Source organism: Poeciliopsis prolifica, unplaced genomic scaffold (genome assembly GCF_027474105.1).
Source record: "Poeciliopsis prolifica strain line A6 unplaced genomic scaffold, Auburn_PproV2 SCAFFOLD041, whole genome shotgun sequence".
Lineage (NCBI taxonomy): Eukaryota > Metazoa > Chordata > Actinopteri > Cyprinodontiformes > Poeciliidae > Poeciliopsis > Poeciliopsis prolifica.
This window is the reverse complement of record NW_026562416.1, coordinates 682,938-708,759: the sequence shown is the minus strand read 5'-3', so window position 1 is coordinate 708,759 and position 25,822 is coordinate 682,938. Positions and strand designations below refer to the sequence as shown.

The 25,822-nt window shown below is 45.4% G+C and overlaps 1 protein-coding gene across 1 annotated transcript; it reads left to right on the top strand.

Moving 5' to 3' along the window:
• Window positions 1-99: 99 nt before the first annotated feature.
• kiaa0319l (KIAA0319-like ortholog) lies at window positions 100-25,822 on the top strand. The gene is made up of 23 exons (XM_055054951.1): window positions 100-209; window positions 1,132-1,230; window positions 7,775-8,043; window positions 8,474-8,536; window positions 8,615-8,795; window positions 9,549-9,647; window positions 9,729-9,826; window positions 9,895-9,985; window positions 10,571-10,663; window positions 10,746-10,878; window positions 10,999-11,104; window positions 12,215-12,337; window positions 12,415-12,538; window positions 20,196-20,328; window positions 20,393-20,541; window positions 21,201-21,352; window positions 21,428-21,566; window positions 22,174-22,333; window positions 22,409-22,548; window positions 22,639-22,761; window positions 23,140-23,230; window positions 23,315-23,406; window positions 24,597-25,822. The coding sequence occupies exons 2-23, from the start codon at window positions 1,152-1,154 to the stop codon at window positions 24,767-24,769; spliced, it is 2,811 nt and encodes a 936-aa protein (XP_054910926.1). The 5' UTR covers window positions 100-209; window positions 1,132-1,151; the 3' UTR covers window positions 24,770-25,822.

The following is a 25,822-nucleotide window of genomic DNA, read 5'->3' as shown; positions in this document are numbered from 1 at the left end:
GGTGGTTCTGGTTCCCCCCTGATCCGATGTGTCACTCCGCAGCGCGGCGCCGCAGCCTCCCAAGGCGGCCATGTTGGATCTGACGGTCAGGGTTCTGGTGTCGACCCGACTTCACCCATCGCCTCACTGCAGCTCACTGCCAACCTAACTCCTCTTCCTCATCTTCATCTGCTCTTCCGTCCCGGGACCAGAACCAGAACCAGAACCAGGTGAGCAGCTCATTATCCAGAGAACATTTACAAAATAAATATTTATTTCACCTTTTATCTATTTTATCATTGTTTTATTTGTAAATAAATTCAAATATAACTTTTTTTAGAAATTAAATTGTATGTTTTATGTATAATTTTTTGTGCTGTAATTTATAGTTTATTTGCTTTTAATTGTTATTTTTTGTAATTAATCTATTTCTTCATTATATTTTTCACTCAACGTTTTTTTTTCTTCTCCTAAGAGTTTTTGCAGCTTGTATTTACATGCAGCAAAGGTCGGCGGGACCGGGAGTTGAACCCGCGACCTCCAAGCGTGAGGCGCGCCGCCACCGCGCCGCCACCGCGCGCCCTAAACGCTTTTAATGTTTTTGTTTTTTCAATGAAAAAAATCATTTAAATTTCATGACAGAGTTTTAGGCCCAGAAAAAGAAATGAAATTGCAACAACAACAAAATCATAACAATATGAAAATAAAGTTGTAATAATACAGGAAAGAAATTGTAATATTTGGAGAATAAAGGAGCAAGTTTACCTCCAGTCAAAACATTTCATCTTTTAATTATTATTGAAACAAGTCAGTTTTTAAAGATTTTGGATATTTATTTATCTGTGGTTAAATGAACAACTGTCTGTCTGCCTGTCTCTCTGTCTGCCTGTCTGTCTCTCTGTCTCTCTCTCTGTCTGTCTGTCTCTCTGCCTGTCTCTCTGTCTCTCTCTCTGTCTGTCTCTCTGCCTGTCTCTCTGTCTCTCTCTCTGTCTGCCTGCCTGTCTGCTTGCCTGCCTGTCTGTCTCTCTGTCTATCTGTCTGTCTGTCTCTCTGTCTGTCTGTCTGTCTCTCTGCCTGTCTGTCTCTCTGTCCCATTTAATTCACCGTTTTCTGATGTTTCTTCTGGTATTTTTGTCTCTGCTCCTCCTGCAGGTTCTGGTACCAGGTGGAAAATGTCCGGCGACCTGCTCACTTGGCGCTGGCCTCACCTGCTGCTTCTGGCCGGCCTGTGGCTCCTGGCTCCGCCCACAGGTAGGACGGCCAACATGGCGGACAGATGAACCTCAGGGTTTGTGTGGCCCCCTCACGTTGCCATGGCAACAGCAGTCAAAGGTCCGGTTGGGCCGTCCTCAGTCCATCTGTCCCACTAGGAGACAGAACTGAATGTTTGTCATTAAGCTGAACCAATGATGGCCAAACATCTGCTAAGACGCTAACAGCTAATTAGCATGTTAGCACTTTTGCTTCTTTGCTAATGTTTCTGTTTCCCATTATTAGTGTTTCCAGATAAATCCTGACGCACTAATTTAATTGGCCGTTTGATCAATTTTAACAAGTTTGCGTTATCAACGTTTATGTTCATGCTCTTATTTTGAAGATTCAACAGTTCTGTTTCCTCTCGTCACAGCCTCTTTGTTTTTCCAATAACTTTATTTAAAACACAGAAACATAGGGGGACTTCCGCGAAGGCAAGACTAAAACCAGAACGGGGGCCAAGATGGCAACTTTATTCAGCTCCTTCCGGAATAGGTATATCTGTAATGTCTTCAACCTCTACATCAAAACGTAAAACCAAAGGTCATCTTGTACTTACTCCTACGAAGACACCATCTACCAAAAAAGGTAAAATGGAACAAGCCACAGCAGAGAACGTGATAGCGGTGCTAAAGCTAGCTATCGAAGAGCAAGGAACAGCTATTGGAAAATCCATTGACGACTTGAAGTCTACAATTAATTTTCTCTCCGCTGAGATACAAGATATTAAAAAATTCCGGGAAGGCAATGGAGAACACGGACGCATAATTTCGCTGCTCCACCAGACCCACAATAAATAGCCGACAAAGTAATAAAAATTTATAAATGAGTACTAAATTAAAAGGAAAGGGCTCAAGAGGACGGACTTCTAGTCAAAATACAGAGAAGAAGGACATGAAGGCTGGTAGAAAGAATGACGTTTCGGCTGGCTCTAAGCAGCTAACGTTAGCTGAAGCTACAACGCTGAAAGCTGAAGAAGATGCTAGCGGGGAAACGGTGATGCTAGCAGAATTACAAAAACTGCGGCAGGAAAACATCGACTCAGTCCGGGACCTGAAGAGCTCTCTACACCGGGTAGAATCATCCATGGAGGAATTAAAGACACGATTGGAGGGCCTGGACAAAAGACTGACTGAGGCGGAGGACAGAGTAAGTGCAACGGAAGACCGAAGCATAAGGCAGGACAGGGCACTGGGACACTTGCTCGAAAGAGAAGCTATCCTCACGGCTAAATGCGACGATATGGAAAACAGACTCCTCCGTAATAACATCAGGCTGTATGGCGTCCCAGAGGGAGCGGAAAAAGAGGATATGGTAAACTTTATCACAGACCTTCTGAACACCTCTCTGGAGTTTCAGGAAGAAGTTGTCATTAAACTAGAAAGAGCCCACAGAGCATTAGGCACAAAGCCGAAAGCTGCAGCGGCTCCCCAAGATCCATTATAGCCCGGTTTCTGGACTTTAATGTAAAACAAAAAGTGCTATTACAAGCATGGAAGCAAAGAAACATAAAGTACCAAGAGCACACGATCTATTTCGACCATGACTACTCATCTGACTTGCAGAAGAAAAGGAAAAAGGTCAGAGAGGTAATAAAGAAACTAAGAGAAAAGAACATTAAAGCCCAGTCACCATATCCAGCTCAGCTGAAACTCTTCATCAACGGGGCACAAAACTCTTCCCCTCACTCTCAGCAGCACACTCTACACTGAAAGATCTCGGCATTGAATCCTCCCTGGAGGACGGAGACATACTGGAAGAGGAGCTGATACGGGACGGATGGACAACCCAGAGGAAGAACAGGAAGAGCCAACAGCTGAACCCTGCTGAGATCAGAGCCATTATCCATGGAGACAACAGAGAGGAGCGAGCCCTTGGTCGTGAGTAAGGTCATCAGGTCAGGTCTAGACTGGATGGAAAGTAAACAGAGCCAAGAATCTGTGATGAAGAATATGGAAGATTATATTTGTGGAATAAAAGAAAAAACTAGTTTGGACTTGTAAGGGAGTACCATTTATCATAAAATATTGATGTAAATAAATAAATTTAGGCTATAACATAACAGTTGTAAAATAACCTACTAAACCGTGGGGAAGGGAGAAGGAGGAAAATCGGAGGATGCAAACTTTACAACCATGGCGGTGTGAGGACACTTCAGGGACATCTTGGAGGACCATCGGCCAGGCACTTTGTGCACAACACCCGGAGAGCCTTGTCTCTCTGCCCAAAGAAGATCGGCGGTGGGGACCCCCTGAGTTTGTTTGTTTGGTTCTGTCTGTGTTCATGTCAGGGGAAAACCACGGGGGAATTGGAAGTTCACAGTTGCTTTCCATGTTCAGGAAAACTTTTTTGTTTCTTTAATGTTCTGTGCCTCTCAGAAAACAATATATTCTATGTAACCAAGACTTTGGATGTTACCCTGGTTATAGTTATTAGGTACAAGTACAGGTATGTTTATAAGGAAGGGAAAACTCCAAAAACCTTAAGCTACAAAAATGGATACACTAACAGTAATTACATATAATATAAATGGAGTAAACAATCCAATAAAGAGAAATATAATTTTGACACAGCTAAAAAGGCTGAACTGTTCAATTGCAATGCTTCAGGAGACCCACCTTAATGAGACAGAACATAAAAAACTTAGAACGGCGTGGGTAGGGCAGGTTTACAGTGCTTCATGTGAGGGGGGCAAACGGAGAGGGGTGGCCATCCTGTCATAGATCACTAGGCTTTGTTGTAGAGAACAAGTATGAAGACAAAAAAGGACGCTACATTTTGGCTGTGGGTACAATTAGAGGAATGAGAATGTCTCTCCTAAACGTTTATGCGCCCAATGAAGATGATCCTCGGTTCTTCAAGGACATTTCAGCTCTTCTGACAGCAAAAGCTGATGGATTTATACTAGTTGGAGGGGATTTTAACTGTGTGATGAACCACAACTGATAAATACCCAAGTGACCAGAGACCAGTGCCACAGAAGGCTAAAATTCTGCCCAGTCTGATTGGAGAAATGGGGCTAATTGATATATGGCGTCAAAGTCACCCAAAGGAGCGTGATTATACCTTAATGTCTTTGTCATCCCAAATCAAAAGAGAACGCAATAAAAAACAGTTTGAGTTAGAAAATTGCATATGACAATTGGAGGGGGAACATAAGAAGAATAATGATGAAATTACCTTAAAATTTCTTGGTGAATGCAGACAAACACTGGATGTCTTGTTGACGCACAAGGCAGAGGGGGCTTTGCGGTTTGCTAATCAAAAGTATTATGAATCAGGGAATAGAGCCAGCAGGCTGCTAGCATTTCAGTTGCGCAAGAAACAGGCAGATCGCACAGTGGAGAAGATAATGAATCCTTTTACAAAGAAAATGGTGTCCCATCCTAAAGACATTGCAGAAACATTCCCAGCTTACTATGAGACACTTTATGATTCAGAGGAAATAGACTGTAAAACAGAGAAGATTAAGAATGTTCTGGGTAAAATCAAGTTACCAAAATTAACTGAAAATGATGCCAAAGCAATGAGAGATCCAATCACAAAACAGGAAATTGAGGAGGTCATAAAACATTTAAAGAATAGTAAAGCGCCAGGAGTTGACGGATTTCCTGCAGAATTTTATAAGCACTTCAAAGCAGAGGTCATGCCAATACTACAAAGAGTGTTTAATTACGCCCTCACAAATAAGGATCCCCCAAAATCTTGGTCAGAAGCAATAATATCTATAATCCCCAAGAGAACAAAGACCCTATAAATTGCTCGTCCTACAGACCAATAGGTTTGCTCTGCTGTGATTTAAAAATCTTAACTACGATACTGGCAAACCGAATTCAAAAATGCATCCACACGATAATTAAACCAGACCAAACAGGGTTCATAACAGGACGCTTAGGGATAAATAAGATTAGGAGAACCTTAAATGTGATCTCTGTAGGAAGACAAAAGCAGGATCCTTCAATGCTTCTCAGCCTTGATGCTGAGAAGGCATTTGATAGGGTGGACTGGCAGTATCTGAAACACACACTGGCAGAAATGGGATTTCATAGAGACTTTATCAAATGGATTGGGGTGCTATACTCTGGACCCACATCCAAAGTACGGGTGAATGGATGCTCCTCAAAGAAATTTGGTTTAAAAAGAGGAACTAGGCAAGGATGTCCCCTCTCGTCTCTACTATTTGCCATTAGTATCGAGCCCCTGGCAGAAAGAATACGGACAGATTCTAGAATTCATGGAATAACAGCAGGTGGAGTCACTCATAAAATTTCGCTTTATGCGGATGACATTATTTTGTATATTTCTAATCCTCTGAGCTCAATACCTTGGCTTATGACTTGTTTGAAAGATTTTGGAGAAATTTCAGGCTATAAAGTTAACGAAACCAAGTCAGAAGCTATGATGTTGGTGGGGAAATGGCCTACTGGTTTAGATAAAGAGGTCACCTTTAACTGGTCCAAGAGGGGATTCAAATATTTAGGTGTGATGATAACACCACAAACCTCGCAACTATTTAATGGAAATTATAGCAGATTAATCACACAAATAAAATCAGACTTGGCTAGATGGTAGATTCTCCCTCTGTCCCTCCTGGGCAGAATAGAAACAGTGAGAATGAATTTGCTCCCACGATTAATGTACCTATTCCAGGCACTCCCGATTTGGATACCTCCCTCCACTTTTAACATGTTTGATAAAATTATTAATAACTTTATTTGGCAAAGGAGGAAACCAAGAATCAGACAGAAATTATTGGTAAGCCCAAGAGAAAAAGGTGGCCTTGGTCTGCCTAATCTGAAACTGTACTGGGCAGCACAACTTCGTGTTGCGGTCGAGTGGCTTGGACAGGATGAGGAGACAAACTGGATCAGTCTGGAGAACAATGCAGGCCCACTGGTACCTCCTGAAGCCATTCCATTTATGGAGGGAAAACATTGGAAGGATTTAAAAATTGAAAATGAGTGGATTAACTGTACATATAGAGTCTGGTCTCTGGTGAGGAAGAAATTAGGAGCAACTTTAACAATATCCCACATAATAAAAATAGCCAAGATTATTGACTTTTTTCCAAACAAACTGGATACGGGGTTTCAGAGATGGGCACAGAAAGGACTAATAAGAATAAATTAATTATTCAGTGGAGAAACTCTGAAAACGTTTGGGGAGTTACAAAACAAATATGGACTATGCTCAAAAGATTTCTATAAGTACCTATAATTAAGGGATTACCTTTTATCGCACAAAGAATGGCCTACCTTGAAACAAAATACATCATCCGTAGAAATATTCCTGATAAAATGTGTAGAGGACCATAATAAGAGGAAGATTGTATCTAGTTTATATAAACATTTACAGATGCATTTCTCGGACAATTCTACAGACATAAAGCAAAAGTGGGAACTAGAAATGAATATTGTTATTGAAGATGAGGAGTGGGAGGAGATCTGTGTACAAGGTTTTAAGATCACCACAGCCCAGGATGGAAGAAATTTGACTGGAAATTAAAAATGACATTCTTCAAAACACCTTTCAGTATTTCAAGATGTGACAGAAACGCCAAATGTGTGCTGGAGGGGCTGAAATCAGATTGGGGATCACACTCACATTTTTGGGACTGCCCAGTGCTGATTCCATTCTGGCAGGGGATTCAGACAGAAATCAAAGAAATATTTAAGTTTACATTACCACTGAACCCACTGCATTATATACTGGGTTTGACCTTAAGAGAAGATAAAAGGAAGCCCAGTTATTACAGATTCTGTTACTGGTAAGGAAAATGATAACTCTTTCCTGGCTAAAGCCCTTACCTCCCACCCTTCAACAATGGAAAGAAAGATTGAAGAATGTGTATATAATGGAAAAGATAAGAGCAAAACTTCATGTAAAAATGGACATGTTTCTGAGTATATGGACCCCAGCTATTTCCCACTGTGGATGGACAGATGGATAAAGATGTTAATGGGTTATAAAAAGATGTGTCAGCGCCCTTTGTATATCTCTCTTTCTTAATGGAATACACTGGATATGTACACCCCCCTGTCACGTGACGAGGCCTTTTGTATGGTACATAAATTGCCGAAATGGATTTAACTGTTTGCTGACCCCTTTTATTTTATTTTATTTTTTATTTTATTTTATTATTATTTTTCTTTCTGTTTTTTTCTTTGTTTTTTTCTTTGTTTCTTTCTTTCTCTCTCTCTCTCGTGGTATTATGGAAGCCCATGTATAAATGTGCATATGCATATATGTTGGATTCACAATATTGTTAAATAAAGAATGTTAAAAAAAAACACAGAAACATAAACAAAATAAAACAGGCAGTTCTGACCCGGTTCTGACCCGGTTCTGACCAGGTTCTGACCCGGTTCTGACCCGGTTCTGACCAGGTTCTGTCTGCATGTGGAGTCTGATGTGTTGGGTTTGGAACATGATGCGTTCACTGACTGCTGTCATTACTGCGTTATTTTCGTTAGACCCTGTCTGGATTCTTAGCTGCGTGTGGGATGGATTGTGACCTTTGACCCTGTGACTCCTCCTCCAGGCCGGGCGGCCGCTCTGTGCCGGGTCTCCGGCGGCGTCCTGGGGATCCACTGGAGCAGCACCCTGAGCCTGGGCTGGTTCCCGCTGGCGTCCGGCCAAGGCGGCGCCACCTGCTGGGAGACGTGCTGCACGCGGCCGGGCTGCGGCGCCGTGTGGAGCGTCGGGGGGCGCTGCGTGCTGCTGGGCTGCTCCAGGACGGACGGCTGCGGCATCTCCGTCCTGCCGCAGCCTCACCAAGAGTCGCTGGGGCTGCTGCAGCTGCTGGCCAAGGTGAAGCCCGTTTTACCGCTGGGAGGAAATTAGTTGGATTATAAAGTCGTAATGTTTGCAAATTTACCAGAAAAAAAATGTATGGAAAAAAGCTTCTGGAGTTTTTAACATCTGATATCAGTTTGTGATCCAGTCGTTTCAAATTTGATGCTGATGTGGCAAAAATATTTAATTAAACCAACATGAAAATATGACTTCAAGGTGCTCAACATTTAAATGTTTATAAAATTATAACATTAAGACTTTTTCCTTGTTCTTATAACTCTTATCTGGATCCAAAGTGAAAGTTCAGTAGATTTTCAAAAGTCATAAAACTAAAATTATTCTATTTTATCCATGTTCAGTTGTGACTTTTTTCTTGTGATTAAAGGTAAAAACTGGTTCTAAAGCTGGTTTCCCAAACGTTTCCTGAGTCTTTTCTCTCCTGCAGGGTCCGGTCAGGATGAGGCGCAGGAATCATCCACATGCAGGGAGACGCAGCCTGGGCACCATGGTAGCGCCGCCGCCACAGAACCACGCTCCATCGGCAGATTCCGGTTCTGATCCGTTTCGTTCATGAATCTGTGCGCAGGAGACGCCGCGCGTTGCTCCCGCAGCTCCCAGCAGCTCCAGTCTGCTGCCGACCGTCCAGCAGAACCTCACCCTGCCGGCCGATGGGAGCTCAGACGGCGTTCCCGTTCCGCCGCCGCAGAACGCCACCGTCGATCCCGCGGCGTCCTCCAACGACCCGCTCGTAGCTTCGCCCCCAGCAGGTGAGAGGCAGCGGAGGCGTCACATGACCTGCAGGTGGGAGCGTGGACTTTGGCCCCCGCCGGAGGTCAGCTGCACTTTTCTCAGATCCAGAGGCGTCTTAGTGTCGGCAGCTGGAATGCGGCGCTGCGAAGCTCTGCAAACAGGAAGTTATCAGTTCCTGTGAGCCCAGCAAATATCTGGAAACCAGAAACGATCAGCTGCAGTCGGAACAAACTCCTCCATCCGACAGGCTGATGGAGTTGCAGCGGCTGCAGCACCAAATGCAGCCAATAACTAAATACTTTGACTTTGTGGAAATTGAAGAGGATAAAATAATTTCATGAGAACTTAAACACGAGAAATAGTTAAAATGAGGAATGTTGAGCATATTGTGATGTTTTCTTGGCGTAACTTTAAAATGTCTTTGTTGTGAAACACCGTTAACCTTTTCCGAGAGTCAGCGAACGCACCGCGCGTTTCCGAGTGTCAGCGAACGCATCGTGTGTTTCCCAAGGGTCAGCGAATGCACCGCGCGTTTCCCAAGGGTCAGCGAATGCACCGCGCGTTTCTCGAGAGTCAGTGAACGCATCGTGTGTTTCCCGAGGGTCAGCGAACGCACCGTGTGTTTCCCGAGGGTCAGCGAACGCACAGCGCGTTTCCCGCGTGTCAGCGAACGCACCGTGCGTTTCCCGAGGGTCAACGAACGCACAGCGCGTTTCCCTAGTGTCAGCGAACGCACCGCGCGGCTCACTGGTCCTGCTCTCCTCCGGCAGTCAGGGAGTTGGTGGTTTCGGCCGGAGAGAACGTGGAGGTGACGCTGCCGCGGAACGAGGTGGAGCTCAACGCCTACGTGGTCCCGACCCTCCAACCAGGTAAGATCTCACCTGGAGGCGGGGCATCATGGAAAGGGGCGGAGCTTCCCTCCATGATGCTCCACATCTGGTTCTCTGCAGGAAGCAGCTACGCCTTCGACTGGCGGCTGAAGACGCATCCCAGGGATTACAGCGGAGAGATGGAAGGCAAGAAGGGACAAACACTGAAGCTCAGCAAGGTGCTCAGGTTCTGAACCCGGTTCAGGTTCTGGTTCTGGTCCTGTCTGACCTTCTCTCCCCCCTCCAGCTAACAGTGGGCCTGTATGAGTTCGAGGTGACGGTGATGGACGGGGACGGCGCTCGTGGGCGGGGCTACGTCAACGTCACCGTCAGACCAGGTGAGATGGGAGGCAGGTTCTGTTCAGGTTCTGGTTCTTTTCAGGCCCAGAATGTTCCCTGCTGGTTAATGGAGCCGATTTTAAATACGTTTTATTAACGATCCGATTCGGAGCAGCGACAGAAGAAACGAGGAGCGATGGAGGAATGTTCTGGAGATCCAACTCGCTCTGCAGAACCTTGTGTGTTCCTGAGTTACTGAACCCAATCAGCAGAGACCCAGAAAACCTTCATAGTGGTGGACAGAGAGGAGCAGCAGAAAGATGCATAATTTATTTTATATTTATTCATTCAAGTTTTTCTATCTTAGCTGCTCATCAATAAAGTAAATGTTTATGAAATGTGCAGAACTGCAATGAGGCTGATGAAAAGGAAAACGGATCATTTCCAGTTTCTTGGGTCATCAGTTGTTTTCTGTTTTGTTTGACCTTTTTTCTTTGGTCTTGAACAAAATCATTGAAAGGGCCACAAACGGCTCCAGGCCGCACTGAGCAGATCGGCTCGCGTGAATGAGCATCCCGTGATGTGTTTGACTGGTTCTGGTTCTGCTCAGTGATCCACTTCATGCCTCGTTTTCCACCTGGCAGAGCCGCGCGTAAACAAACCCCCGCTTGCCATGGTTTCCCCCAAGTACCAGGAGATCTCCCTGCCGACCAGCTCCACGGTGATCGACGGCAGCCGTGAGTGGCTTTCACTCGACTCAAACGCCACCGGCCGCCATGGCGCTGACCCAAACCTTCCTCCTCCTCTTCCTCTGCGCAGAGAGCACCGACGACGACAAGGTCGTGACCTGGCACTGGGAGGAGGTCAAAGGTCCCTTGAGGGAGGAGAAGGTCTCGGCCAACACGCCCATCCTGACCCTCACCAACCTGGTTCCTGGGAACTACACGTTCAGGTGGGGGTGGAGGAACCCGGCCGGTTCTGCTGAGGTTCTGGTCCAAACGCAGACCGGGTCCAGGGAGGTCGAAGCTGTCAGCCAGAACTTTTTACTGAATGAGTTTCCCTCCTCCTCCAGTCTGACCGTCACGGACTCGGACGGCGCCACGGACTCGACCCAGGCCATGCTGTCTGTCAAGAAAGCCATGGACTACAAGCCTGTAGCCAACGCCGGCCCAAACCAAGTAAGAAACCTCCTTCCTGTTGGTTCTAAACTGTACGGCGCGCCAACAGTGCCAAAATTATTTGACGCTAGCTACTGAGCTGATTAATGATCAGCTAGCGTTAACTTTGGAGAGGCTAATGACTAGCATGGTGAGGCTGGTCATCCTACTTCCTCTGCTGTCCATTATAATGGATAGGTTAGCATTAGCATTAGATATGCTGGTGTTGCCATTAGTCCAGTTAGCATTACCAATGGATAGGCTAACATTAATAATAATACATTTTAAAAAATACCATCAACACTAGCTAAGCTTGTGTTAGCATTGGATAGGCTAACAACTAGCATGCCTAGGCTGATGTAGAAAAAATAATCAAGATAACTGGTTAGCATAAAGTACCAGTAGACACCATGGTCCAGATGGATTGTATTTTTGTTTACTGTAATCCAAAGTGATGCTAGGCGTAAACGTGCTGGCTAAATGGCTAAAGCACCTAATATCATACTGCCCTTTAATTAGCTCTTGGTTGAAAACTTCAGTGCTCAGATGCTGCAAACATGGACGACATTATTTAACATTAAAATCAGAATATTTAAAACCTAGTTGGTAATTTGTGAACTCACTATTTAATTTGTGAAAGTTCAAATATTAGGTGGAACTGCACCTTAAACAATTGTTAATTGAAAGAACGACCAGCCAAGGCATGCTAGATTTTAGCCTATCCAAGGCCATTGTTAGCCGTCAATAAACTTGTTCGTTGTTCTACTCAGGTGTGATGCAGCAGATGCACATCTAAAAGTTGCAGGACAGTGGCTCTGGAGGACTGGAGTTTGACACCCCTGGCTTAGCACTAGCCCATCCAGTTTAAACCCCAACCTGTCTAATGTTAACACTAGCCTATGTATGCTAATGGATAGCAGAGAAAAAGGCAACTCAGTGGATTGCCAATCCAGCTATGGTAGTTGTTAGCCTCTCCAAGCTAACATTAGCTAGTCTTCATTAATCAGATCAGTAGCTAGCTTTAGATAAAGTCTTTTGGAACAAGGCAGCAGCCTCTACTGGGCTTAATTTTGGCCCCAACAGTGCGCCGTAGGTGGTACCAATCCCAACAGACTGCGGATCTCTCTCCAGGCCATCCAGCTGCCGAGGAACTCCATCACGCTATACGGCAACCAGAGCACGGACGACCACGACATCGTGAGCTACGAATGGTCGCTGAGCCCGGAGAGCAAGGACAAGGTGGTGGAGATGCAGGTGAGGTTCAGCAGCGCCGCCGGGTCGGTCTGGGTTGGTCCCGGTGCGCCGGCGTCACCATGTCCCGTGGTTTCCAGGGCGTCCGGACGCCAATCCTGCAGCTGTCGGCCATGCAGGAGGGAGACTACACCTTCCAGCTGATGGTGACGGACTCCATTGGACAGCAGGGCACATCTAAGGTCACCGTCATCGTGCAACCGGGTCAGAACCGCCTCAGTATATTTCATGGATTCAGAACCTTCCTGTTGGTCGGTCTACCTGCAAACACAGCAGAAAGGATTCACTCTTCAGTTCTTAAACGTTTGGTCAAAGGAAGAAAAACGAGAGATTTTAAACCGGTTCTAGTGGTTCTGCTGGGTTCTAATGACAGTGTTGTAGTCAAACCCATCTGACGCGAGACCAAGACCGGAGTGTATTGAGACCAGAACCGCTGATCTCGATCTTGGTTAAGACCAAGATCAATATTAGTGCTACGTGACACAATAAAATGTGAAATATGATCAAAATTGCTAATCAAGTTGATCTGAAAGATAAAAACACTGTGATGGTCCGACCAGCAAACTCAAGGACAAAGGCATAAAAAAAATAACTATTTAATTTTTCAAAGAGTTTAAAGATTTTTTACAACAAATTTCAAAAAGAAATAAGAAAAATGGGCCCAAGAAATAATCAACCAAAGCATACCAACTCAAACAAAACTAACTGACTCTTCTCAATGAACACACAGGGGAATTTATATACAAAGGCTAGCCTACACACACACACACACACACACACAAGGAGGGGTGGGGGAACAAACAAAACAACCAATACATAAACATAAATAAATTCAAATCACAACATTTTACTTTAACACAACTATAAAACAAAACAACCTAACACCATAAATATTATAACAATAGAGTGAGAGGAAGATGTCAATAGGGCGAGAGGAGGAGTCTTCCACATCAAATTCCCTGCTTCCCGCAGCCTGATGGTTGGTTCCAATTACTGGTTTGAGACAATCAACTCCTCCCAGCCAGTCCTTCAACTCAACCAAAAACAAAATAATTAATATTCTAAATAAACCAAGCGTTTACTAAAATGTGTGCACCCAATCTAGTAAAACAACTTAATACCAAAACCCACCAAAGAAAAAGTGATATAACCAATATAAATTGTAGGAGCCAATTGTTGTCACCACCAGAGGGCGTATTGTTTTGTTTTCTGAGTGTGAGGGGGATGGGTTATTTAAGGTCGATTGTAATGGTGTTCAGGTGTTGACCATTGGGAAGCGGACACAGTTTTTTACTGTGTTCGGTTTGAGGGTTAGAAACGAACTTTTATGTATGTAAATGGAAAGTATAATAAAAGACTTTCATACTATAGAAAATCAGTATTCTGACACTTTATCTGAACGCACGTAAAAACGAACTACACCCAGAGGCAACCACTAGTAGCCCTAAAGTAAAGGATTTTGGACGCTACATTATTAAGTAAAAAACTATCTTCGTTTGAAAGTTCGTTTGAAAGCTCCACCGAGCCTTCTGCACTGGGGTTCCACTAACGCTGAGTCGGACGCCGTACCGGAGCTGGAGAACTGCAGGGATCGAGCTATTGGAGCAATTGGGATTCGTAGCAGCAGACAGCGGGTCGCCGGACGTCGGGACCAGGACGCAGCGGACAGCGGGACGCCGGAACGGAGCTGGAGAGGAAAAGCTGCAGGGATCGAGCTATTGGAGCAACTGAGATTCGTATCAGCGGACATCGGGACGGAGATCATCAATATCGGCCAACGCATCATTGGGGTATGTGGGTCAGTGCTGATATCAATGAATGACCATTATGGTTACGTGCGCACATCAAGAGACGAGCTTAAATCCAATGCATTGTTAGCAGCCTGAAGACTGCTTAGAACAAAGGAGAGCGCTCTACAATTAATCTACTATTTGCCAATAAACTTAAAGCTGTTGCCAAATATGACAGAAGAGGAAAACATCGCTCTGGATCAAGAGGGTCAAAGTAACATTGTGGATGATGACGAAAGTTCTCAATGGGAGACTGGAAAGAGACAAGTGAAATTAACAGCTAAAGCTTTGTTGATGAAAATTAGTAGCTTAGAAAGTGAAAGAAAAGCAAAATTAAGCAAGCTCACAAAATTAAGACAAGCTATTACAGTGTTGAAAAGTGACAAAAGGTGTGTGAGTGACATTAAGGGAGAATTTAAAAGGTTTTTGGGTTTGACTGAAGAAACACAAAAGGTTCACCAGGGTTTGTTAGGATTACTGCCTGTGGATGAAGCGCACAAACATGACATATGGTTTCAAGCAAAAATGTTGAATGTTCATGATTTTATTGCGGCTACGCACAAATGGTTGGCTGAGGCTCAAGGTGGCTTAGCTGGTGTGTCTGATGATATTAAAGAAAGTAAAAGTAAAAATAACAATGAAACTGAATCAAGAACTCCCAGTGGTGGCAGGATCATGATGGACAATGAGCAGATTGAACCTCATGACAGCATTTCAAATGTTTCAGTAAGGTCTTTTAGGAAAGCTGGGAGCCAAAGGGGTTCATCGACAACAACCAGCAAATCTTCGCTTTCTGAGCAAATAAAAGCAGAAGCAGAAAGGGCTGCACTTTTGGCATGTGCTGCCGCTTTAAAAGAGAAGCATATGCTGGAGGAGCAGGAATACCTGCTAAAGAAAAGAAAAGAACAGCTTGAGATGGACACTACAATAGCTGCTGCTAATGCCAAGCTAATGGTACTAGAGGGCAGCACTAAAGGCAGCATCACATCTAGGCACTCTGATGGAATGGATTCATATGTTCGAAAGGGCGCTAGACCTAAGCTCAAACCTGCAAAGAAACTTCCAGGAGGTTCTGGACTGTTGTTGGATAAAAAGGTTGAGTCAGATGTAGGCACAGCATGTGAAAAGCATATTTCACCGCAGGTGGATGAGACTGTTTTCAATACTTTGGTGTCACAAGTGGCTCCCCCTGCTGTTTGAACTTTCAGAGATAAACGGAAATCATTTCTATGAGCTTCCCATAGTGTTTACACAAAAAGAAATGCCAGTCTCCACCGACAATATCATCAGTGAGGAGGAGCTGTCAAAATGGTCGTACTTGAAGGACATTAAACTTCCTCGCATACATGCTGGGGTCGACCTGCTAGTGGGCACAAATGCATCTAAACTAATGGAACCTTGGGAGGTGGTTAATAGTAGGGGTGAAGGGCCCTATGCAATTAGAAGCCTCCTAGGATGGGTTGTGAATGCTTCCTCAGAAGGTTGCAAGGACTTTGAAAATGGCTATCCTTCAGTTCAAGTCAACAGAACTACAGTTGATAAAATTGAAGAGCTTCTGATAAGCCAATACAACTATGATTTTATTGAGAAGTCCTTCACAGAACAAGAGGAAATGTCAAGAGAGGAACAGAAATTCCTGGATATAATGGATGGTTCTGCGCAGCTAGAGAATGGACATTACAAACTAAATCTGCCTTTCAAAAGGGAAGAACTCTTTATGCCAAACAATATTTCAGTCGCTTTGCAGCGCATACTTGGTTTGAAAAGGAGATTTAAAAGAAACAAAGTGTTTCATGAAGAGTATACAAACTTCATGACTAATACTATTAATAGTGGACATGCAGAAAGGGTTCCACAGCATCAGCTGAGAACAGCAAAGGACAAAGTATGGTATATACCGCATCATGGTGTATACCATCCACAAAAACAGAAGCTGCGTGTGGTATTTGATTGTGGAGCAGAGTATCAAGGGATCTCTTAACAGTCAGCTTTTACAGGGCCCTAACCTAACTAGCTCATTGGTGGGGGTTTTAGTGAGGTTTCGGCAGGACTATGTGGTGTTAATGGCAGACATAAAATCCATGTTCCACCAGGTTAAGGTGTCTGATGAGCACGTGGACTTTCTACGCTTCGTATGGTGGCCCCAAGGTAATTTAGAGCAAGATCTTGTGGAATACCGTATGACTGTTCACTTATTTGGTGCAGTCTCCTCACCCAGCTGTGCTTGCTATGCTCTCAGAAAGACTGCTGAGGATAATCAGTCAAACTTCTCAGCAGATGTTGTACAAACAGTCAACAAAAACTTTTACATGGATGACCTCTTAAAAAGTCTGCCATCTGAGGAAAGTGCAGGTGCTATGGCCAAAGATCTTATAGCCATTTGTAGCAGAGGAGGGTTTACGCTAACACAATGGGTTAGCAACAGCCGAGAAGTGCTGCAATGTATCCCAGGAGAGCTGCGATCCCAAACTCTTTGCGAGTTGAATCTGGACAGTGATGAGTTGCCGGTAGACAGAGCACTAGGTCTACTATGGTGCACAGAGACAGATCGTTTCAAGTTTAAAGTGAAAATCAAAGAAAAGCCTTCCACTAAAAGAGGAATATTGTCAATAATCAGCTCTATTTATGACCCGCTAGGATTCCTAGCACCTCTCATACTTCCTGCCAAACTGCTGTTACAAGAGTTATGCAGGGCAAAGCTGGGCTGGGATGAGCCCATACCTTTCAAAAACAGTGGAACCAGTGGCTTACTGACCTAGAGGGATTGACTGACTTCTGGGTTAGCAGATGCATCAAGCCGAGGGGTTTGGAGAAGTGGTCAATGCTCAGTTACACCACTTTTCTGACGCTAGTGAAAGTGGGTATGGCACAGTTACATATGTTAGAATGCAGAATAACAATAAGAGGGTGCATGTATCATTCTTGTTTGGCAAGGCCAGAGTAGCTCCACTCAAACCTGTGACTATTCCACGTTTAGAGCTCACAGCTGCCGTAATGGCTGTCAGATTGAATAATATGCTTCAATCAGAGCTTCAGCTGCCGTTGGAGAAGGCTTGCTTTTGGACTGACAGCACATCAGTTCTAAAATATATAAAAAACGAAGACAGAAGGTTTCAAACCTTTGTTGCTAACAGGGTAACAACCATTAGGGATAATACAAATGTGGAACAATGGAGACACATATCTTCATCTTTAAATCCTGCCGATGTTGCTTCCCGTGGGTTTAAGGTTGACAGCCTTTTGCACCAAAAGTGGACGGAAAGTCCTACATTCTTGTGGAAAACCTGAAGATAAATGCCCAAGTCTCCAGTGGACTTCAGTAAACTGCTGTCGACCCAGAACTAAAAAACTCCCTTGATCAATGCGACAGTCATCAATTCAAATGCAACTTCTCAGCTAATAGCGTTTTTCTCAAACTGGCAAAAATTGAAATCTGCAGTGGCTTGGTTCATTAAGCTAAAGGGAGTTCTGTTGAAAAGTAGTAAAAGAAGAAGAGAATTGCAACTGGCCAATTCTAGCACGTCTGAAGCATCAACATTGGAGTTGACAAAAGAAATGCAAGCTTTCAAAAACTCACTGGGAAATCAAAGTGTGTCTCTAGAAGATCTCACACAGGCTGAGGCATCCGTAGTTTCCTTTTGTCAAAAGGAAAGATTCCCTGATGAGATTGCTGCATTAACATCCCGCAACTCAGAAATACCCAGAAGTAGCCCAATTTATAAACTAAACCCTGTGCTGCAAGACGGGCTTCTGCGTGTTGGAGGCAGGCTGAGTAAAGCAGCTATCCCAGAGAATATTAAGCATCCTCTCATTCTGGCAAAGGACCAGCACATCTCCTATCTTATCCTCCGACATTTTCACTTACAACTTGGTCATGGAGGTAGAAATCATGTTCTCTCAGTCGTAAGAAGAAAATTTTGGATAACAAATGGAGTTTCAGCTGTGAAAAGGGTCATAGCGACATGTGCTGTCTGCAGACTGTATGGAGGACAAACCAGTCAACAACAAATGGCAGACTTGCCAGAGGAAAGGGTGGTCCCTGATCTACCACCATTCACAAATGTTGGTGTAAATTATTTTGGACCTGTTGATGTGAAAAGAGGACGCAGCATCGTAAAACGCTATGGAGTGTTGTTCACCTGTATGACAAGCAGGGCCGTACACCTTGAAGTGGCGTACTCCTTAGACACAGACTCATGTGTATACTGCGCTGCGCGTTTTATATCTCGAAGACAAGGAGATCGGATAATGGCACAATTTCATAGGAGCAGAAAGAGAGCTAGCTCGAGAAGCCTCTCTATAATTAAGGCCATGGCACACAAGGGGATTAAATGGAGTTTTAACCCACCGTCTGGACCACATTGTGGTGGGGTTTGGGAGCGCCTCATTCGAATGATCAAAAAGGTTTTGTACTCAGTGCTTCCACAACAAACAATAGACGATGAAGGATTCCACACAGTACTTTGTGAGGCTGAGGCAATACTGAACGATCGTCCCATCACCGAGTTATCAGAGGATCCCAATGATCTTGAGGCTTTAACACCCAACCACTTGCTGCTCATGAAGGGTAAACCAGCCTTTCCGCCAGGACATTTTGACAAAAGGGATCTCTATGCTAAAAGGAGGTGGAAACAAATCCAATATATTTCAGATCTCTTTTGGAAACGGTGGATTCAGGAATATCTACCCTTATTACAAGAACGACAAAAAATGGATAAAGAAAAAAAGGTGCTTCATTCCTGGAGATGTGGTGGTAGTCATGGACTCCACAACCCCTCGAGGGTCTTGGTTATTAGGGAAAGTTATTAAAACATTTCCTGATAAAAAGGGTCTTGTACGAGTTGTTCAACTGAAAAAAAAACAAGCGTTATTGAAAGACCTGTAACAAAAATTTGTCTATTATGTGAAGCTACAAACTGAGAAACTGGTAGAAATAATGAATGTATAACTTGATTGAACTCTTATGTATATTTGTATAGAGAAATGGTGTATTTTTGGCTCCTTTATTTTAAGTTGATAATTGCTATGTCTTCTGCCACACGCAATTAGGGGCTGGCGTGTAGGAGCCAATTGTTGTCACCACCAGAGGGCGTATTGTTTTGTTTTCTGAGTGTGAGGGGGATGGGTTATTTAAGGTCGATTGTAATGGTGTTCAGGTGTTGACCATTGGGAAGCGGACACAGTTTTTTAATGTGTTCGGTTTGAGGGTTAGAAACGAACTTTTATGTATGTAAATGGAAAGTATAATAAAAGACTTTCATACTATAGAAGATCAGTATTCTGACACTTTATCTGAACACACGTAAAAACGAACTACACCCAGAGGCAACCACTAGTAGCCCTAAAGTAAAGGATTTTGGACGCTACATAAATATTATCAATATAAAACATTAACTAAATACTAACACTAAAGAAAAGAACACTTAAACTGAGAAGATGGAGGAACCTCCACAACACCAAGATATTAAATACTTAGAGCTGAAATAAATCACCTGTAAACAGTTAAACAGAGCAAGTGAGGCAACGCCCCGACGGTAAACAACGCCCAACTATAAATATTGACCAAAGAGCAACAAGAAGTAACCGTCTGTCTGAAACCAGGCAGCAGCACCTCGCTGTAATGTCTACCGTCATGGCCGACATTAGAGCTGCCGCTTTGAGCTACAATGTCAAAGTGGCATTATAAAATCAAAAATAAAATCAAAGAGCAATTTGCTGCTCCGTCGTTCTTGTGTTTTACTTATTTGCAATTTAAATAAATATCAATCTATATAACATTTATATAGATTGATACATAAATATATCAACCTATATAAAGGGCGCCGTAAGGGGGCGCCGTAAGGGGGGGTAACAGAAACACTGGTCATTGGTTGGATTCTAATCGCTGCGTTTTGCATCCAGTGAAAACAAACATATTAACAAATAAACTAGACAGGATGCTGTAAGTTTAGTGATATTTCCACAGTTGTGGTCTTGAAAATCCCGAGTCATCAGCGGCCGAGACCGAAAACCGGTGTCGAGATCCAGACCGGTCTGGAGTCTGTCTAATGGTTCTGCTGGTTCTGCTGCAGAGAACAACCAGCCTCCGGTGGCGGACGCTGGGCCGGAGAAGGAGCTGACGCTGCCGGTGGATGAAACCACGCTGGACGGCACAAAGAGCAGCGACGACCAGAAGATCGCCTCCTTCCACTGGACCAAGACCAGGTTGGTTCTGGTTCTGGAGGTAAAACTGGACTCGGCCTGATTTAAAAACTGTCTGCTCCTACAGCGGTCCGGACGGCGTGAAGATCAACAACGCAGACAAAGCTGTTGCCACGGTAACAGGCCTGGAGGTCGGGGAGTACCATTTTACGCTGACGGTGGCGGACGACAGGAAGCTGGAGAGCAGCGACACGGTGAAGGTCATCGTCAGAGAAGGTCAGAGGGCCTTTCTGGACCGCGTCTCACAGCCAGTCGCGAGGCCTGTAGCGTCTCACAGCCAATCGGGAGGCCTGTAGCGTCTCACAGCCAATCAGGAGGCCTGTAGCGTCTCACAGCCAATCGGGAGGCTTGTAGCGTCTCACAGCCAATCAGGAGGCCTGTAGCGTCTCACAACCAATCAGGAGGCCTGTAGCGTCTCACAACCAATCAGGAGGCCTGTAGCGTCTCACAGCCAATCAGGAGGCCTGTAGCGTCTCACAGCCAATCGGGAGGCCTGTAGCGTCTCACAGCCAATCAGGAGGCCTGTAGCGTCTCACAACCAATCAGGAGGCCTGTAGCGTCTCACAACCAATCAGGAGGCCTGTAGCGCCTCACAGCCAATCGGGAGGCCTGTAGCGCCTCACAGCCAATCGGGAGGCCTGTAGCGTCTCACAGCCAATCAGGAGGCCTGTAGCGTCTCACAGCCAATCAGGAGGCCTGTAGCGTCTCACAGCCAATCAGGAGGCCTGTAGCGTCTCACAGCCAATCAGGAGGCCTGTAGCGTCTCACAACCAATCAGGAGGCCTGTAGCGCCTCACAGCCAATCGGGAGGCCTGTAGCGTCTCACAGCCAATCAGGAGGCCTGTAGTGAGTGTCTGTCCCTGTTGTCCCTCCAGAAAAGGACCAGCCTCCTGTGGCCCGGGTTCTGTCCAGCTCGCCCGTCTCCCTGCCGATCAGAACCGCCGCCCTGGACGGGTCGCGCTCCTCAGACGATAAAGGCGGCCTGAACTTCCTGTGGAGCCGAGACGACAGCAGCCCAGCGGCGGGGGTGAGATGTTCGGCACCACATTGCCTGGTCCAGATTCTGGTTCCGGTTCCTCATGCTGGTGGTTTTGTTTTCCAGGACGTCCTGAACAACTCCGACCACCAGGCGGTGCTGTTTCTGGGGAACCTGGTGGAGGGGAAGTACAGCTTCACGCTGCAGGTGACCGACAGCAAAGGACAGAGCAGCTCAGACCAGGGAACCGTGGAGGTCCGACCCGGTAGGAGACCCGATCAGGACCAATCAGAACCATAAAATAAAACAACAGATCCAGTTGCAGTAAATATTTTTATTTCAATTGTTGGTTCTCTGAGGCGGCCTGCAGTTTAATAAAGAGAGTAAAGTAATAAATAAATATGCAATTTAAAACGAGAAAAAGTTTAAGAAAAGTTAAAATTCTGCTGTGAGCAGCTCAGTTCATGTAAATATTTTTATGATTCAAACTAATTTGTTAAAAGGTGAAAACTTTTCTACAAAGTAAAACTTAACGAGACGCTCAACTTTCTTCATTTAAAGGAATTCTGATTCTGATTTTAACTTTTTATTGTATTTCATGTCATTTTCATAAATTTCTGATTTAAAAATAAAACATCCCAGCCTGGCTTTAATATTCCATCATAGATTAAATAAAATCCGTATAAACAGAAGCTGTAAAACAATTTGGCGGCCATGGCGTGATGACATCACTATGAAGTACGGAAAGTCCAGACTTCCCGGAAATGACTTATTTAATTAATCAATTAAAGTCAGACCTTCCTGACAAGCCTCTGATCCGATTCCTTCCTGTGACCTTCTCCTGACCTCTCGTTGACCCCTGTCCCTGTCAGACCCGTGGCAGCGGGACCTGGTGGAGCTGGTCCTGGAGGTCTCCGTATCCCAGGTGTCCCAGCGGCAGCGGGACCTGCTGCTGCGTCAGGTCGGCGTCCTGCTCGGCGTCCTGGACGGTGACATCATCGTCAGGGAGATCGGCGCCTTTGGCGAGCACAGGTTGGCCGCGACCCCCTCCCGTCGGCCTCCGGCCGTTTGTCTGTGATGAAGCTGAGTCGTCCTCCTCTTCCTCAGCACCCGGCTGGTGTTCCTGGTGTCAGGCGGTCCGGGGCGCCCCCCGCTGTCCGGACGCAGCGTCACGCTCAATCTGCGCAGCAAACTGCGCAAACAGAACGACTTCCTGATCTTCAAGGCTCAGCGCGTAGACACAGTCGGTGAGTCGCAGCGCCGACCGGGACCAGCAGGGGGAGCCGCAAGGCTGGTCTGGTGCTGAGACTCTTCCTCACCTTCCTCCTCTTCCTCAGTGTGTCAGCTGAACTGCTCCGGACACGGAGAGTGCGACTCGTTCACCAGGAAGTGCATCTGCCAGCCGTTCTGGATGGAGAACTTCCTGAGGGCCCAGCTGGGAGACGCAGAGAGCAACTGTGGTAAGACGAGGAGGAGGAGGAGGAGGAGGAGGAGGAGGGAGGAGGAGGAAGAGGAGGAGGAGGAGGAGGAGGAGGAGGGAGGAGGAGGAGGAGGAGGAGGAGGGAAAGGAGGACAAAGGAGGAGGGAGGAGGAAGAGCGAAAGGAGGAGGAGGAGGAGGGAGGAGGAGGAGGAGGAGGAGGAGGAGGAGGAGGGAAAGGAGGACAAAGGAGGAGGGAGGAGGAAGAGCGAAAGGAGGAGGAGGAGGAGGGAGGAGGAGGAGGAGGAGGAGGAAGAGGAGGAGGGAAAGGAGGACAAAGGAGGAGGGAGGAGGAAGAGCGAAAGGAGGAGGAGGAAGGAGGAGGAGGAGGATCCTGTCTTTAACGTGTTTTCCTTCCAGAGTGGAGCGTTCTGTACGTGACCATAACATCCTTCCTGATTGTAGTTGCCATGGCTACACTGATCTGGTCTCTGGTGTGTTGCTGTAACAGGTGAGTTCAGATCCAGGTGGTTGCTGATTGGCCACCAGCTGATGAAGACGATGATGATGATGATGATGATTTGTCTCTTGGTAGACGAAGGAGTAAAGTTCGCCGCAGTAAAAGTCGATATAAAATTTTGGAAGGTGAAGAGCAGGAAGTGATGGAGCTGCAGCTGCCCAGAACCAGTAGGACCAGCACGCACACACACACACACACACACACACACACACACACACACACACACACACACACACACACACAGACACACACACAGAGACACACACACACAGACACACACACACACACACACACACACACACACAGACACACACACACACACACACACACAGAGACACACACACACAGACACACACACAGAGACACACACAGACACACACACAGACACACACACAGACACACACACAGAGACACACACAGACACACACACAGACACACACAGACACACACACACAGACACACACAGACACACACAGACACACACACACAGACACACACAGACACACACAGACACACACACAGACACACACAGACACACACACAAAGACACACACACACACAGAGACACACACAGAGAGACACACACAGAGACACACAGAGAGACACACACAGACACACACACACACAGAGACACACAGACACACACAGACACACACACACACAGACACACACACAGAGACACACAGAGAGACACACACAGACACACACACACAGAGACACACACAGAGAGACACACACACAGACACACACACAGACACACACACACACAGAGACACACACACTTTTACACAATCGATCACTAAAGGAATGAATTAAAAGTGTATTTATTTGTTTATTTGGGTTTTTGTATTTCTAAAATTGTGTAAAATACTAGAGAAAGATATTTCTATTTCAATGACAAGAATAAAGTCATATTACTTCATTATAGAATGAAGTTGCAAAATAACCAGATAGTTATTTTAATGAGAGCTCAGTCTGATTATTTCTTCAGAATAAATTGTTTCTCAGTTGTTTCAAATTCCTGCTGCTCATAATTTGATGCTGATGTTTTAAAAAATGAAATCTGTAAAACCAAAAACAAGATGTTCAACATTCCTCATTTTTATTTTTATTCTTTGTGTTGGAGTTTAAATAATTTATTCTAATGTGATGACTTTATTCTGGTAAATTATGATTTTATTCTCATAATTCATTTTTTTCTAAGCCTGGCTCTAACACTCGGTCATAAAAAGCACCGTGCAGAAATTGATCCTTTTTCATCTGATTAATCAGAAGATTAATCGTTTGCTATATTAATCGTTATGTGCAGTCCTACAGAATGCATGCTCTGACCTCTGACCCCTGTGCGCCTCCGCAGCGCGCCTGAAGCTGACCCCCGACCCCGCCTCCTCGGCCCTCATGCACTCGGACTCGGACCTGGTCAGCGATGAGGGCCAGGAGCGCGGCCACCTGCTGCGGCCCCAGAACGGCTCCCTGAACAACGGCCAGGGGCCCCCGAGGGCCAAGAAGCCCCGCGAGGAGCTGCTATAATGCCGGGTCCAGCCAGAACCGGGTTCTGATGAGTTCTGGGCCGCCGAGTACTCACTGTGAGACGATTTACTGATGGACGCATCATTTCCTGCTTCAGCGACGCGCCGCTGACCGCTCTCACGCCACAACCAAACACTGCCACCAAACCAGAGCTACCGACCCAAAGCCGGTCCAGATCCCCGCATGAGGACTGCTGGGCCGGATTGGACCGGGCCAGAGGTTCTGCTGCATGTCTGTGTGTTTTCTGTGTTGTTGACCCACCGGACGGTCAGAGTGGGCTTTTATTCTGAAATCCTGTCGCACACTGGAGAGCAGCCTGTTCAGGTGCTGACTGAGCCCCTCCTGAGGTGCTGCTGATGAACTTTGACCCTGTTCTGTGTCTGGTGTCACTTTGAAAAGGGAAAAATCGGCTGCTGGGTTGGAATCAAAGCTGGTCTCTGCAGACAGAAAGCTCACATGGGAGAAAAACTGAAAGATTCTCCGACTGTGTGCCTCATTTATATTGGGTTTTGTTTCAGTAAAAGTTTTTATTTTCCTGTTGAAGTGGAAACAGGATGGGATTTTAATCTGTAGTCTTCCTGCTTAGACATGCCGTCACCAGAACCCTGACTTTTATCTGGATGATGAGCTTTTAATTGAATGTTTTGTTATTTATTTTGCTCGTTTCTACTTTGTCCTGAAAAGCTCATAACTTCTAAAGATGATGAATTTAAATAGTTTTGAGAAAAGATGTGAAAACTGAATGTTGCTTTTGGATTCAGGTGTGAAGCAGGAGATTGATGAGAAGGTTTCCTCTGAGCTGCTCAACCAGAGCCACCATGAACAGCCCGGTTGTTTCCTGGCTGGGGGAGAAATGAAGAGCAACATCATGCGGCTTCTTCTCATCCTTCTGTCCTTTTGTTTTGCAGCTGCTTCAGCATGTCTCCTGTAAACCTCAGAGCTCACTGTGAAGCCACAACAGGGAGGCACTGCTTGTTTTTCTAATGAAGGATCTGTGGTCAACCCTAATGAAACTGGATCATCTGTAAATCTAAATAAATTGTTTTAAAGGTT